The 16,130-nt window shown below is 42.3% G+C and overlaps 1 protein-coding gene across 12 annotated transcripts in view; it reads right to left on the bottom strand.

Annotated features, from left to right (window-relative positions):
- The window catches only part of YAP1 (Yes1 associated transcriptional regulator), a 110,466-nt gene extending 95,582 nt beyond the window's left edge, over positions 1-14,884 (bottom strand). For 6 of the 12 annotated variants that reach the window (XM_084893587.1, XM_084893588.1, XM_084893593.1 and 3 more), the window contains exons 1-2: positions 14,118-14,666; positions 11,113-11,363 (exon numbers count right to left, since the gene is read on the bottom strand). In XM_084893587.1, the coding sequence (XP_084749713.1) occupies positions 11,113-11,363; positions 14,118-14,444 (578 nt within the window). In that variant the 5' untranslated portion in view covers positions 14,445-14,666. Of the gene's footprint in view, positions 1-11,112; positions 11,364-14,117 lie in introns of all 12 variants that reach the window. The other 6 variants (XM_084893594.1, XM_084893590.1, XM_084893592.1 and 3 more) reach the window with 3 other exon arrangements.
- Positions 14,885-16,130: the final 1,246 nt, after the last annotated feature.

Genomic DNA, 16,130 nt, shown 5'->3' on the forward strand with positions numbered 1-16,130 from the left:
TTTTAAATAACTAAAAAAAAAAAAAAAAAAAAAATCAGCCGAAACCAGATAGAGCTTCACTCTGTGGACTGAAAGGTCCCAGGTTCGATTCCGGTCAAGGGCATGTACATTGGTTGCGGGCACATCCCCAGTAGGGGGTATACAGGAGGCAGCTGGTCGATGTTTCTCTCTCATCGACGTTTCTAGCTCTCTATCCCTCTCCCTTCCTCTCTGTGGAAAATCAATAAAATATATTTTTTTTAAAAATCAGGGAAAAAGAAACTATATCCACATCAATGCAAGTGACCAGAACCAAGTAGTTCTTTGAGAAAAAACACCCTGTGTTTGAGGGAGTAGAAATAGTAAGGACACACTAATGGATAAAGTGTGCAAATTCTTATCTGGAATGTGATGGGCACTAACTGAAAACTTAAGAATAGGCAGGTACACAAAGAACACGTTCTGTCTTCAAACAGAGGACAGTGATTACAATTTTACATATCATTGTCTGAAAACAGTGATTATATTTTGTCACCATAAGAGGAGATTTGTACCAGTCCTAACAGGAAAGTCTGCACACCCTCCAGCTGGGAGGGGATAAAAGTGATCCTATTACATCATCTGGAGCCCATCCAAACTACACAGTTTCTGAAACATAACCTATATCAGTCTGAACATGTGTAGAGGAAAAACAGAAACATCTGTATTTTGGCCAACTCTTCCCCAGAGGTTGTTTTTTTAATTTGTTTTTAAAAAAGTTATCCAGGTGAACTTGGTAAATTTTAACTGTGACCCTATCGCTAGTCAGTCTCAGTTCCAGGCAGGGTCTCAGAAATCTCCGTTTATTTATTTTTTTCACCTTAGCAATGGACTATTTTAACAAATTTCCTTATTCTATATAGTTAACTAAGACGTATGGATTTTATTCTCCTCCTCTACATTATTCAACATTTCAATGCCTTTTACAACTCCAAAGTATCCTCTCTTACAGTACCATTTAACCCTTTTCACTGATGGCCCGGGTCGGGTTTGGCATTGGTCACTTAAGATTCTATGTGGTTTTAAAAAGATTTGCTTCCTCCATTCCACAAAACATTTCCATGTATCTGCTTTTTAATCTAATCAAGGCAGAGACTGATGAAAGGAACTCTGAAGAAATTCAACTAGAGATCAACAACAACAAAGGGTCCTATCCTAACACATCTCAGCCACCCCCTCTGGGCGAATCTATTTCAACCTAAACCCAGTTTTCATGAAATCCGTAAGGACTCACATTTCCATGTCAGGGTTAGTTCATAAAGAAAATACGCTCTCCAAAATAATACTGAATGTAAATAATTGAGAAAATGTTAATTTTTTAAAAGTGAAAATAGAAGTAAAATTATCCTGTAAAATAAAAAAAGGAAATTCTCTTTACTAATATTATCCTGTGACACTGAAAGTGGCCTATTGAACACAGCACAGGCTACTTTGCTGAGGTATCTATTGAAGAGCACTGACCAGAGAAGCAACAATCTATCTTAAAGTAAGTCAAGTTATATACCTCGGGGGTTAAACTACACAAGTATACCAGTAATAACTTAGTCAATTTAGATATGCATATTTTCCTTATCTTATCATCATAAATGTTGATGGAAACTAGACAGAAGGAAGGAGGGTAGGAGACACATACTTGCCAACTTCATAAAGCTGTTTTTCTTTCAAGTCCTACTTTTAAGAGCTATGTATACTAGAAAATGACGTACAGATTTGATTATCTCCACTTTTTCAGAATCCAAACTCTCAAAAAATTTTGTCCAATGCCCAATGCCAACTGCTCTGAAAGTATACAGATCCCCCTTAGGGAAATCTAACACATGAAGATGTAAACTAGCAGAACTGACATGAAATGGAACAAATGTGCTTGAATTAACCATCTGCCTGGTAAAAGCATTTACTTAAGTATTATTTAAAAAATGACCCTGTGATATTTAAGTCAAATCATATGAAACTATCTAGCTACTGTTTGGGACTTGGAAAACTGCAACTTTACATACCAAGTCAACCGAATAACCACAAATTGGATTTACTAGTACAAAAGTTCAGCCTACATACAACTTTTAAAAACCTATTGCACACTCCAATCCCCGCCCAAGGAGATGGGGAATGTTATGTTCCCAAGAAAGGGAGCCAGAGCATGGACTGATACCGGGCGCAGCCAAGAGCACGGAGGAAGCCCCACACTGGTCAGCCCAAAACACCAGCGGTAAGTCTGACACCCATCACTCCAATGCTCTCTGGAAAGAGGATGGCAGCCCGGCCAGCGTGGCTCAGAGGCTGAGCACTGACTTATGAACCAGGAGGTCACAGTTCCATTCCCAGTCAGGGCATATGCCCAGATTGCGGGCAAACAGGAGACAGCCAGTCAATGATTCATTTTCATTCTCATTCATATTCATTCTCTCTCTCTCTCTCTCTCTCTCTCTCTCTCTCTCTCTCTCTCTCTCTCTCTCTTTCTCTCTCTCTCTCTCTCCTTCCTCTCTGAAGTCAATAAAAATATATTTTTAAACATTTTTTTTAAAAAGGACTGCAGTTTTTTCCTGGAGAAACTGGCCACTATAAGAGAACCTAACTAAGATACTAACAGTTAGGGACCCCACAACTTCAGGGTCTGATTGGTCCCCGATCTATCTGAAGCTCACTTGAGACACTGAAAGAAAAAAATTTAAAAAGGCACACCTGCTATATCCTCAGAGAAACATTTTATTACTACTTCTATGAAATAAGTAGAACATGTCATTAAAAATAACAACCCTAACCTGTTTAGCTTAGTGGATAAAGCATTGGCCTGCGGACCCCAAAGGGTCCCAGGTACAATTCTTGTCAAGGGCACATACCTTGACCAGTCCCTGGTCAGGGGGGCATGCAAGAGGCAACCAATCAATGTGTTTCCCTCTCTCTTTCACTATCTCTGAAAATCAGTGGAGAAATATACTCGGGTATATTAACAAAAAACAAAAAAATGAACAAAATACACAAAGAAACAATGAGCTCAGAAAAGGGTCCTTGTAAATTATGAATGATAAACACCTTTGTGGAGAAGGGGGAAATCAACTGAAAAGTTAAAAATTAAAGTTAAATCTCCCAGAAAGCATATCAACAGGCTAATAAGTGTAGGAAAAAACAGGGGTAAAGATAGGAAAATCAAAAAAATTATTCTGACTAGTTATTCTAGGTGAAGAGAACAGATAAAACAGACTAGAAGAAATTACACAAGACCTAATTAAAAAAATATATATCTATCTTTCCCAGGACCAAAGGAGAGTTAGGGCAACTCCACTGCAAAATGTTCCGAGGGCCCAGCCAGCATGGCTCAGCGGCTGAACATCTACCGGAATGAGGTTTCGGGCTAGATCCCCGGTGTGGGACAGGCAGGAGGCAGCCAATCAATGATTCTGCCATTATCACTGATGTTTTCATCTCTCGCTCCCTCTCCATTCCTCTCTGAAATCAATAAATACATTCTTTTAAAAATTAAGAGCCACCATTCACATTGAAGAGTTTCCAAACCAAGTAATCTTTAGAATGCATAAAAAAAGGTACATACCAAGGCACACTATGAAATTTAAGACCACCACCCCCTGCCCAAAGACAAAGAAACAAAAAACAAAAACACTACAATCCCCAAGGAAGCCAAGAATAAGAACACTTTCCATAAGAAAACTGGAAGCTAGAATAAAATGATGCATTGGTTTTCAAACACCAAGGAAAAATAACTAAATTTTATTCTCGACCAGACTGCCCATCAAATGTTAACAGATAAAGATATTGTTAAGCATAAAAGATCTCAATGCCGTTACCTACCAATGTATCTCTTTTCTCAGCCAATTCCTGTGGGAGAAGCCTCCTTAAGCCGACTCTAAGAATGCGCAAATCAAGAAAGAAAAAGCAACAAATAGGGTAAACAACCAACAAGAGTGAAGCAGGACCTGCCAAGATGAGAGTGAAGAAATGTCCCAGTGTCAACATGAACATGTTATTTTTGTAATAAAAAAACGTACACCTTGTTAAAAAGCCGTAAAATCTGATACAGAGGGGAGGAAAAAGAGGGAGGACAGCCTCATTAACATAAAAACAAAAGAATCTCCACTCATGCTTGTACATTTAAAAAATCCACACTTTACCCTCATCTCCTAGATGGTAAGGTAGGTTCCTTTCCAGAAGCCAACTCCATGTTACAGTCACTTCTGAATATGTGAGAAGTTAAATTTCTAACAGCTTTCTAGTCTACATTTAATTTTGTGAAAGCACATAATAGCACTCTGAAGAAAGTTGTCTTCACTCAAAACACCAAATCAAGTACTCTATCGTAAGTTTTCATGAATGTATCAAAAGCACATCTCTCTAAAGATACTTACGGGTCAACTAAAGACCTTACTTTAAAAACAAACGAGAGACCTGCTCCCTGTAGGATAAGTAAGCAATTGCAAGAGGAAGGAAGGAGCTCTTTACAAAAAGAACCTTCCCCACCCCCAAATCAGGACCCAGCTAAAGGTTTGATAAGGCCCGTGAAGAGAGAGATCCACTCTAAAAGTGAAGACAGATAAGTAATAGAGCTAGCTACAAAAAAAAAGCATGGTAAATATTTGGTGGAAATAAACAGCAGTATTTTAATAGATATTCCTATTTGCGTTTTTTTGTTAATTTGCAACATGATTCAGAAAAATATCATTTAATGTATTAAAGATTATGAAGTGCCTGGGGAGAGGTCAATGGCGGGAAAAGGAGACATATGTGATACTATATGTAATACTTTAATAAAAAAGATAATTCTCAAATGAGAATTAAACTACTGACCACTTTTTCTTGTCTAAAATACTAAAAGGGGGGGGGGGGGAGGGAAGACCTTTGTGATTTACACCAAACTTCTTTGTCTGCTTTTGGAAGGGGTCAAGCCCTCCCCAACAGAAGTGTTTCCACTGCGGCAGTACTTGTTCCCAGGAAACTTGGTGCTTGCTACAATCCTTGAGCAACCAGAACCATGAAGCAATTCTTCTTCGTTAAAAACAGCAATGCCCCTTTCATGGCTTGAAGTTCTGATTAATCCGAGAATCAGAAGCCCTTTTTGTAAGAACTGCATCACTTAGTAACCATAGTTATAGCACCACACAGATCTTTCTACAATGCTACTCAACTATTATTAAACTTTCAAGCCATAATTAATGGCTAAATTATGCTATTACTGAAGGTAGCAAATTAAGTTTAAATAATCTAAGTCATAATTACTGATTTTTTAAGTGATTTAACTTTGATGTGCCTTAAGACTAAACTTCACTATGCATTTTGACAGCTAAAAGGTTAGGTTTAGAAGTTACCTCTTCCCCAAAGCCTTAAGGTAAAAGGCAATTCAGAGTTATTTGCATATCAGCATTACTATTTTAGGATGCCAATTTGCACTATTTTTTCTAACTACAAAGTAAAATTTATTTTTCCACATTACTAGTGAGGACTGATCTCAGGATAGTAATAACATTTTTTTTAATATTTCAATTATTCAAAAACTATTTAGGTTTTTTTCCTTAATAGTTAACATGAGACTTGGAGGGATATATATATATATATATATATATATATATATATATTAAAAAAAATACATACATATATATATGTATTTTTTTTTTTGAATGTTATTTCTTCAAGAAAATTAGCCTACCATCTTGTAGCCCATTGAGAGTTTGCTGCATTTAAACATCTAGCTTGTTAACTAAACATCTTTCTTAGTTCACACTCAAAATACTCATTATTTTCCCCAGGAAATACATTAATCTCCATGTTCTATTGACTCTGTCACATCCACTATCTTCCCACTGTTTTTCTTCTGTCACTGTATTCAGCAGTTCCTCCAGAGCTTTTCTGCCTAAATCACTGTGGCACTGCGGGCCATTCTTCCCGAGATGCCCACCCACTGAGCAGAAGCAAGCATTTTTCCCTAGAGCTGAGCGCATACTTTCATCATCTCTCCCCACTCAGCCTCAACAGCAAGACAGACAGGCAGAGGCCGGCCCTGCCTTCAGACAGGGAAATATTTTGTGATTATAATTTGAATTGGGATGTTTTTGTTATTGTTGTTGTTGTTTGTTTTGTTTTGTTTTTGCACAGCTTAATCAACATTTAATGGCAATATTACAAGCTTTTCACTTTTAAAAGGAAATCATATCAAGTTAACTTGATATAGCAAGAAACAAAACCAACACCCGCCCCCCCCCCCCCCCCCCCCCGCCCCCAAATAACTTTATTCTTTTTGAAACTGTTCCTTTTAAAAACATCTAAACTTTATTGTAGTAACAATACACATTGCATTTGTGTATAGTCTTTTGCAGGGCAAGTGTTTAGAAGCATAGATCAAATTGTAACAAGAAACAGTTTAATTCATCTTTAATTGATACATTTTAAGGTAGCTTTAATTAAAGCAGTGGAGCATTAACTTCTGAAATAACATAAAAAAGAATCAAAGCATTTATAGTGATCAATAACATCTGTAAGGCAAGTTCACTTAATGTTGTAAAACTGGCTGATTTATATTGCTGCTGCGCAATGTTGAAAATCTCCGAACAAAATACTCTTGGATCAAGATACTCAATAATGACTTTTAATCAGATCGCAGCCACATGAAACCTTGAGTCTTCAAGCTTTAAAAACACTCAGAAAGTGATAAATAGTAGAAATGAAACAAAATGATCTTTTAAAAATTAGAACATTATTAAAATAATGCGTATTTACAAACTTTTAAAAATCACCGGATCAGATTTCTTAAATCAAAGTATAAAATCCTATATGGTACATTATATACAAGAAGTTCTTTGTACATGGTAATAGTTACAAGGTATCAGATTCAATAAAAAGTAAATCTGAGAAAAACATTCCTTGTAACCAGAGATATTACAGAATACTAATTCAGGAAGTTATTCAGCAGCTTATAAAGAAATAGGAAGTTGTTGACCAACTACTTGAAGAACTATTTCCTGTAGGAAAACTATAAGAAAGCTGAAGAAGGCAATACTTTTCAGAGTAATAAAGAGAAATGATTTAAAAAAAAATAAAAGCTCAATATACAACTCTGAGGAACTTATAGTTTTAAACAGTAAATTCAGTAGATCAAATATTATACATAATATCCATGCTAAGCTTTTTTTTTACATACTTCACAATTATACAAGAGCTTAAATATGTATCATTGATAAATGTAGGTAGAATCATCATAATTCACTTTATCACTTGTCAAGCTAAAGTACATGTCTTTTCCAGAGGATCTCATTGACCTAGGAAGAGCTTTAAAAATACCAATGGTTGCCTGTCCATAATCCTTCTTCAGTAATTACTCTGCCATGAAACAAGAGGATGGGCCAATTGACTTCAAAGTCATTCATCTGTGGTTACAAAGCAACAATTAGTTGCTTCTAAAATCAACATTTGTAAGTTTTCAAACACATCACATCACCTTCTAAGTTTGGACCTTTATGATCAGATTTCTTCATGACAAGTATAAATCTTGATAAAGTATATACTTGGTGTGTATGTACTTGGTGTTATTTTTTAATCTTCACCTGATGATACTTTTCCATTGATTTTTTGAGAGAGAGGGAAAGATGGAAAGAAACACATCAATTGGTTGCTTCTTGCACACATGCACCCCGACCAAGGGCTCAGGCTGGGAAGGAGCCTGCAACAAAGACCCATGCCCTTGACTGGAATCGAACCCAGGACCCTTTGGTTGGCGGGCAGATGCTCTATCCATTGAGCAATTTTTTTATATATTTGTAAGTGGAAAGTGAGTTCTAACCTAAAAAGATGTTAAAATATAATTTTTTCTCTAGTTGTAAAATATGCAACTAATTTTTCATTCTACATTTAGATGGCAAGAAGAATTTTCTTTAGCCAAAAAGGAAAATATGTAAGTATGGATTGCAAAGAGAGCCTGACTTTGAAACATTAAGACTTGGATAAAAATGAACTTTGATAGAAGCAACTTTCCAAACGCTTCATTCATTATCATCTTTGACTCATAGGACAGATATTAATCATTTACCCGTGCAGTACACAAAAATAAGTTGTTTATGGCAACTCAAAGAGCCAATAATTTCATGGAAATAGCTAACAACTGCATGTGAACTAATCTTTTCATAACTTTCCTCCAAACTGCATATTGTTCATAAAACAGACAACCTTTAGAAGAACAGAACAATACCCATCTTCCACATCCAATTCTTAGGTGCCTTCTCTATAATTCCTGACAGGTACCAGCTAACCCATGATTATGCCTGCTTTTACTGACCAAGATCTCTCTCTCAGAAAAAAACCTCCTATTTCTTAAAGATAAGAAAAGAGAAAATTATTCAACTGAGTCAAAAATCCTAATATTTTTTAACATATAATAAGCCTAATTTTACTTCCACATGAGTTCCTCAAAAATACTTCCCCACCCCATTTTTTAAATTGAGGTATACATACCTCATTACATATAACATTACAGGTGTACAACATGATTTAACATCTATACATATAAAAGCCTAACTGATCGTCCAACTGTTTGACCGATAACTATGACCTGCAATGACCACCAGGGGGCAGACGCTCAATACAAGAGCTGCCCAGCTGCCATGACTTGGCAGCTGCAGTTCTCAGGTGATGCACCAGAACCAGAGAAGGGAGCATGATTCTGGGGTGCTTCACCAGAGAACCGCCCTCTTGCAATCCAGGACCCCTCAGAGGATGTCAGAGAGTCAGTTTCAGCCTGATCCCTGCAGGTCAGGCAGAGGGATTTCACTGGTGCACAAATCCATGTACCGGGCCTCTAGTTTACACACACACACATACACACACACACACACACACACAAATATAACAAAATGATCACCACAATAGTCTAGTTAACACCTGTCACCATACATAGTTATAGAATTTTTAAAAATATATTTTTATTTATTTCAGAGAGTAAGGAAGAGGGACAGAGAAATATGGATAATGAGAGAAAATCACTGATTGACTCCCTCCTGCACAGCCCCCATTGGGGATCACAACCTGGGCTTGTACCCTTGACCAGAATCGAACCTGGGACCCTTCAGTCTGCAGGCCCAAGCTCTATTCATTGAGCCAAACTGACCAGGGCCAGAATTTTTTTTTTAAACTTTTTAACAATTTTCAAATAATGAAATTCAAAACTTTTGAAGAAAAATCATGTTTATCTCTCTTTTTCACAGGTTTTCTTTCTTTCTTTCTTTCTTTCCCAACTGAGCTTCTCTCCACTCCTGCAGCCATTACTCATGTGGCATAATTTTCATATTACTTGGTCTGGTGCACCCTCCCTGCGGGCCGCTGGAGTGGGGTGCTCACAGTGATGTGGTATGTGTACACACTCTTCATTAATCCATCTTTATCAAATATCTTTAAGAGAAACACTTCTCAAAGGAAGAACCATTGGAGGTTTAAAAAAATAAATTATAGGTTATTTATTTCTGCTCAAAACAAAAGGATTACTCAAAATGAAAATATAGGCAGATGTCACCAATAAGCAATTACTACAAAATACAAAAGACTGAGGAGAACAAAAATGTTGCTCTTTAACCTTATACTTTCATCGACAGAATCAACCAAAGAAAGAAGGTAAGCTGGCTATTAAGCTGTTTAAAAATCTCCCCAGGTCAGCATGTGACCCAGCAGGGAGAGGTTCAAAAAAGTACAGCCTTTCTTTTTCCGCCTAACAACCTGGTTTGTTTCCACTCTTTTTCCCTTAAAGACACATCCTCACAGCTAGCAGCTCTTTCAATCATTTACTTTGGACGCCTGCTTGAGAAGAAATGATCTTGCTCATGCAGATGAGTTTGCCAGACTTGTGTGTACTTTCCAGTCTAAGGCCCTTTATTGTTCTGGTTGAAACTTGACCCTTTGAAATGGATACCAGGACATCAGAAAGCGAATTAAAAGAAAAAAGTTGCAGTCAAGGGAACAAAAACTGTAGAAACTTTTCAAAATCAAACTTTTTCCTCTGCTCATCCCCTAAATAAGCCTGTCTGTCACAAAACTGTATCTCATGTTACAAAGTAACAACCTACCCTAAGAGTCAATTAATATAAAACACTAAGACTCACACAATAAAACAGTATCATTAATTGTATTATCTAATCTAATAAATATATGTTACATTTGCCTTAGGAGTAGATTGCCAAGACAGATCTCAATCAAAACAGTTTTTCACTCTATTATCTCAACCTGATTAAATAGTAATAAGTAAACTACTTTTTTAAAACAACAATTTCAGTCTGTAATAAGTACTTTTAGAAAACATTTTGTACACACTTAAACAAGCCAAGCCAAACAAAAATATTAAGGTCTTATCTATAATTTCAAAGCGAGAGGGGATGAAATTTTATTTTGATCTTTTCAATTTGATGAAATTTTACCATTTTGTTAAGCACAGAAAGTCTGATAAAAATAAATAACCCAATGGCCTTATTTTTCACTTTTCCAAAGGAGGAATTCAATTTTGAAGACCTGCTAGTACGTTTGCCACTAAGAGGTTGTATATTAAACCTAAAAATTCTGTTTCTCTTTACATTCTAGGGGTGGGGATGTGGTGGGCGGGAAACCCTGATAAATCACATCAAACTGCAGCTTACATGGTTTGTTATTTCACAATCTAAAATGCTGTAAAATTATACTCCCAAAAAAGTCCTATTTTGAAATTCTTCTTTACCAGTAAAATATTAATTTAAAAAGATATTAGTACTATACATAACTCATAAGGCTATGCCAGTCCTATAATTATTACAATTTGAATTTTCTCATGGTATTCTTTCCGTTTTGAGCTAGATTAATAGGTCTGACGCAAACTCAAAATGAGAATACCCAAATTGCCACATGAAATTATTAAAAGGCTCTGAAGCACAACCAATCAAGCTTTCAAAATATACCCAAGCTAAAGAAGGTATTAGATAATACCAAACTGGGAGAAAATAATTATGGAAGTTTAACTGAACTTGACAGAAATATTAAGTAAAATAAAAAATAAATGGCTTTTTAATTCCTGATACCGTTGTACAGTGTTTTCCAAAATACATTTTCCTTGGAAAACTATCTCCCTCCATTGTGTTCACTTACTTTAAGAAGTATCTCTGACCAGAAGACGTCTTCGCCATCTCCCAGCCCGCTGGCAGAGGTACATCATCAGGAATTTCAAAAGAGGACTGCCGAAGGTGCTGAGCAGTGGGGGTGGCTGCCGGGCCGGAGACGACTCCTGTGGGGGTCAGGGTCCCAGGAGACACCGCTCCCAGCTGCAGCGAGGCTGGAGAGGAATGGGCTCGAACATGCTGTGGAGTCAGGGCTCCTGCAGTGCCTGCATCAGTACTGGCCTATAGGAATATTAAAATGAAATTCTTAGAATTGTTTTTAAGTAGTCCCTTTAAATTTCCTAGACAGACTTTCACTGCAACCAAATATCTAAGTACCAAAGGCAAATTTCAACTTTTAATATGTGACAGAGAGCAATACAGGTATGCAGGTGGATATTTTTTAAGGTTTTATGTAATTGTAATATGTACTTTTACATTTATAATTTTGTTGATGAGAAATATATCTAAGTGAATTTTCTATCCACTACACTTTGATGTGCTCTTTCTACATATTTTAAAGACAAGTTGTACAGAATAAATGGAACATCCCTAAGTTAATAGATTTTGAATTTTAAAACCTAATTTCTATAAGGTCAATAAAGTATGGGTGCTTTCCCAAGTTTTAAAGTGTCCCAGGTATAAATGTAAGCCAAGGAATATAACTGCAATTTTTTTCACGAGTTAATATTTTCCCCAAGCTAAACCCTAAACACATGACAACAGTCATTTTTCTTTTCTCATCATGGACAAATGACATCAGTAAAACAACCATCACAAGTTATATAACTTACAATGAATGCAAAAGATTTAGAACTAGCCAAATGTTCTTAAAAGCCACATAACGAATAAAAATCCAACTATATTATCTGTACCTAGATAATAAAGATGTCAACAGTTCCATTACAATGTAACTTAAGAACTTACACTTACACATACATATACATATGAATGAATTTACATCCAATAGTTTGTGGATATTCTTTACAACCCACACACTATTCATAATTCGGTTATTTGAATTCCATTATTAGAATTAGGGGTTGATTATCAAAAAGTTAGAATTTCATATATGCAAGGAAGGGAGAGACTGGAAGCAATCAGAGAGGCATTTATGCCTTAAAATCATGTACATTTCTGAGTTTCCAATCAGAATATATTTGAATTAGGAAATCATTAGCAAAAATAAAACTTACAGATGCACATCACTTAAGAAATTTATTAAAAACAAACAAATCTATATTAGACAATAGCATAAACCAATAAACTCCTGGATATAAATTCTTGTGCAATTAGAGTATACTTTTTAGCTGCAATTGCATGTAGGTGCCACAAAATGGGGAATTCGATCTTCTCCTGTGTGTAGTATGCTTTCAAAACATGTTAACTAGCGGCATAACCCTACTGAGTGCAATGCCAACACACATTTTCCCATGAGTCTAGAAACCCACTTCCAGGAGTAAAAGAAAAAAGCATAAAGCCTACTTCTTACAAACTGAAGCATTTAAGCAAACAGCTAAACTGTTTTTTCCTTTCTCCTTCTTAGCCCAGGTTTTTGCCAGCAGGTCAAGTGAGTTTTTCTGAATTCCAAAACTCCCTTGGTCTGAGGCAGGAGAACATACAACAAACAGGCTTGCAAGTAGGTGGGGGGAGGGGAGGCGGGAATGGGGCGACAACTCTTCTCTTCACTCAAGTTACAGCCCCAGCGAACGAACTCCATCGCCGTCTTTGGAAAACCAATTAACTTTTGGGCAAAGTTCCTAAGCTGAAAGTTAGCCTGAAGCAAGTTCTTTTTTTTTTTCTTTCTTTCTTCTTTTTTTTTTTGATTAAGAAACAAAGGAAAAACCTACACGACACAGACCGCCTGGGACCTATCGGAATGTTAGCACTGCTCTAACCGTTTCGCTTCCATTGCGGCTGCATCCCAGTGGACAAAATAATCGGCCGCCGTGCATGGGACACAGCCCCGCTCCTGGCCTCGGCAAAAGAAACTAAAAAGCAATGGCGAACGGGCCTCGCATTAGTCATCGCTTCCCAAACAGTAACTTTTCATCACAGCCCGAACCGGGCAGCACTCGGCCTATGAGTCAACCTGCGGCGGCGCGTTACCGCGGCTCGTGCTGCAGCCCAGGCGCCGGGACGCGCAGCTCGGGCCTCGGGCCCCGCAGATGCAGCTCGTCTCCCCGCGTTTCAGCGGACTGCAAATAATAGCCTGCACCCGGGGGACCTCCACGGGAGCCTTCTAAGTCCGATGCGAGCGAGCGAGCGAGCCTGCCCCATAGAGTGTCCAAGGGAACTAGGGGAAGAAGACAAATGGGGGTGGAAAAGCACTGAACTCCATACACAACTTCCAGGAAAGTCTGGGTCCCGTAATCAGAGTTTAAGGGCCGGGGCCCCCGCGCGGAAAAAAAGAAACGCTTTTGGGAGCGGGAGCGGGAGCGGGAGGAGCAGCCCGAAACCGCAGGGACGGGTCCCACCCCCGCCCCTCCTGGACGCCGGGAAACAAGAGAACAATTATGTGCCCCCCGCCCCCACCCCCGGGAGGCCCCCGGGAAAGGGGGAGGGGGCCCCGCTGGCAGCGCACCCACGGGGATGCCGGGCCCCCCTCCCCCCGGCGGCGGCGGCGGCGGCGGCGGCGCGCGCATTGTGCAGCCCACCGCGGCCTCCCCACCCCCTTCCTGCCGACACCTCCCCCGCCGGCCCGCCGGCCTCCCGGGAGCCCCGGGAAGAAAGGAAAGAAAGGAAAGGAAGGAAGAAGAAGGGGAAAGCACGCCCCCCGCGGCTGGCAACCGCAGAGCCCCAACTCGGAGCGGAAAAACAAATCTCGGCCCGGGACTCCGGGAGGAGCGGGCGCGGGCACCTCCCGGGTCTCCTCCGGGGCCCCCGCCGCCGCCGCCGCTCCTGCCCCGCTAGAGCCCCCAGGACCCCCTCCCTCCCTTACCCTCCCCCCCTCCCCCCCCCCGTCCCGGGCCCGGGGCCGCCCGGCGGCGAGGTTACCTGTCGGGAGTGGGACTTGGGCTCCGGCGGCTTGAAGAAGGAGTCGGGCAGCTTCCGCAGCCTCATGGGCACCGTCTGGGGCACGTTGGCCGTCTTGGGGTTCATGACGGCGTTGAAAAGCGCCTCCAGGTCCGTCTCCGAGTCCCCCCGGACGTGCACGATCTGGTGTCCGGCCGGCGGGGCCTGCGGGGCGGCCTGGGAGCCCGGCGGCGCGGGCGGCGGCTGCCCCGGCCCGGACGGCGGGCCCTGGCCCTGCGGCGGGGGCTGCGCTGGCGGCTGCCCCGGGCCCTGCGGGGCCGGCGGCGGCGGCTGCTGCCCGGGATCCATGGCTCCTGCTTCCCCGGCGCGCACACCGGACCAGGCGGGCGAGGGGAGGCTCCGCCCGGCGCCCCGGAGACTCGACGGGCCGCCCGGACGCGAAGGCGGCGGCGGCGGAGGAGGCGGGCGGGCGAGCGGCGCTGGGCGGCGGAGCGACGCGGCGCTGCGCTCAGGGCCGGGGGGCCTCGCGGCGGCCCCGCATCCCCGCCCGGCGCCTCCGCCCCCGCCCGGCCCCAGCCCCCTGCGCTCCCGGACGGACGGGCGGGCGGACGCGGGGCGGCTGGCGGCCTGTGCCTTCCTCCCCCCTTTTTCTCTCTCCTAACTTCCTTCCCCGGTTCCTCCTTCCTTCCTTCCTTCCTCCCTTTCTTTCCCCCGCGGCGGCGGCGCCCGACTGAGACACCCGCTCGCCGCGGACGCCAAAACTAAAGTTGAGAGAAGCGCCCGCCCGCGCCGCCCGCCGGCCCCGCCCCCTCGCGGCTCTTCCTTCCTCCGCGCGCCCGCCCGCGCCGGATCCGGGCCGAGGGGGCGCTCCCCGCGGCCGCCGCCGCCGCCGCCGCATTCCTGCGCACGCCGCCCCCGCCACGTGACCGCCGCCCGCCCGCCCGCCCGGCCCCGCCAGGCCCCGCCGGGCCGGGGGCCCCCGGTCCGCCCCGCTCCGCTCCGGCCCGGCCGGGGTGGGAGTCCGGTCCCCGCGGAGGACGCGGCCGCCCTTGGCCGCAGGAAGCCCGGCGCGGCCCCGCCCGGCCGGCCGGTCCTCGGGAAGGGTCCCCGGGGCAGCCCGTGGGCCCCGAGCTGCGCGCTGGGGACAGTGTCCAACCCCCCGGGAGGTGCAAACCCACGGCCACCCGCCCGCGGGAGCTCCCCTCACCCCCAGCCGAGGGCCGTGCGGGGGCCCAAGCCTCCGGGAGAGGTCGGAGTTCGCTGACAAACCCGCGAACAGGCATTGATTTGGATAAGAGTCTATTCTTTGTAAAGTCAACTTGATTTGTTTCACTTTGTGCAAAACCAACCCCCCACCCCCACCCCACCCCCCTGCAAACGGATGAACGGTCACTGTGCTTCCAAGTTTGGAGAGTAGATCTGTGACTGGTGTGATTTACTTAAAAAAAAAAAACCAAAACAATATTGCCTTTTTTTTAAAAAAAAAAAAAAAAGTGAAAACTTTTAACACTGAAACTTGCAACGTAGACCTGAAACCTCAGCGAAAAGGAAGTCAGTGCTTATGGATTGCAAAGATTCCTCTGTGTACCTGCCTCTCTCTCGCCCTCCAGGGGACTGGAGTCCACCCCCACCCCCACCCCCTTCCTCATCCCTGTGCCTGGCACAGGGTGGACTCCGGTGAATGTCCACTGAATAAGGAATGAGAGGAGCTCGCCCCAGCCACCTGGTTGTCTATGTGAAATCATTCAAAGCAATGAAAAAAACACTTTTAATTCATACATTCTGATTTTTGAAATAAGCAACTTTGTTGAGCTATAAACAGACTATGGGGCTCATCCATTTAAGCAACTCTGTGTTTTTAGTATATTCACAGGATTGTGCAACACCGCTCTGATTTTAAACCCGCCAGCCCATTCTTAAAGAAGCCTAACTTGTTTTAATGATTTTGTCTGCAGCGCCAGGGGAGCAGATGTATAAATAGGTTTAAGCAAGAAAAGGTCCCCTGAGCAAAAAGATAATCTCCCTCCAGCCAGG

The sequence above is a fragment of the Pipistrellus hanaki genome (assembly GCF_964339955.1).
Source record: "Pipistrellus hanaki genome assembly, chromosome: 9".
Classification (NCBI taxonomy): domain Eukaryota; kingdom Metazoa; phylum Chordata; class Mammalia; order Chiroptera; family Vespertilionidae; genus Pipistrellus; species Pipistrellus hanaki.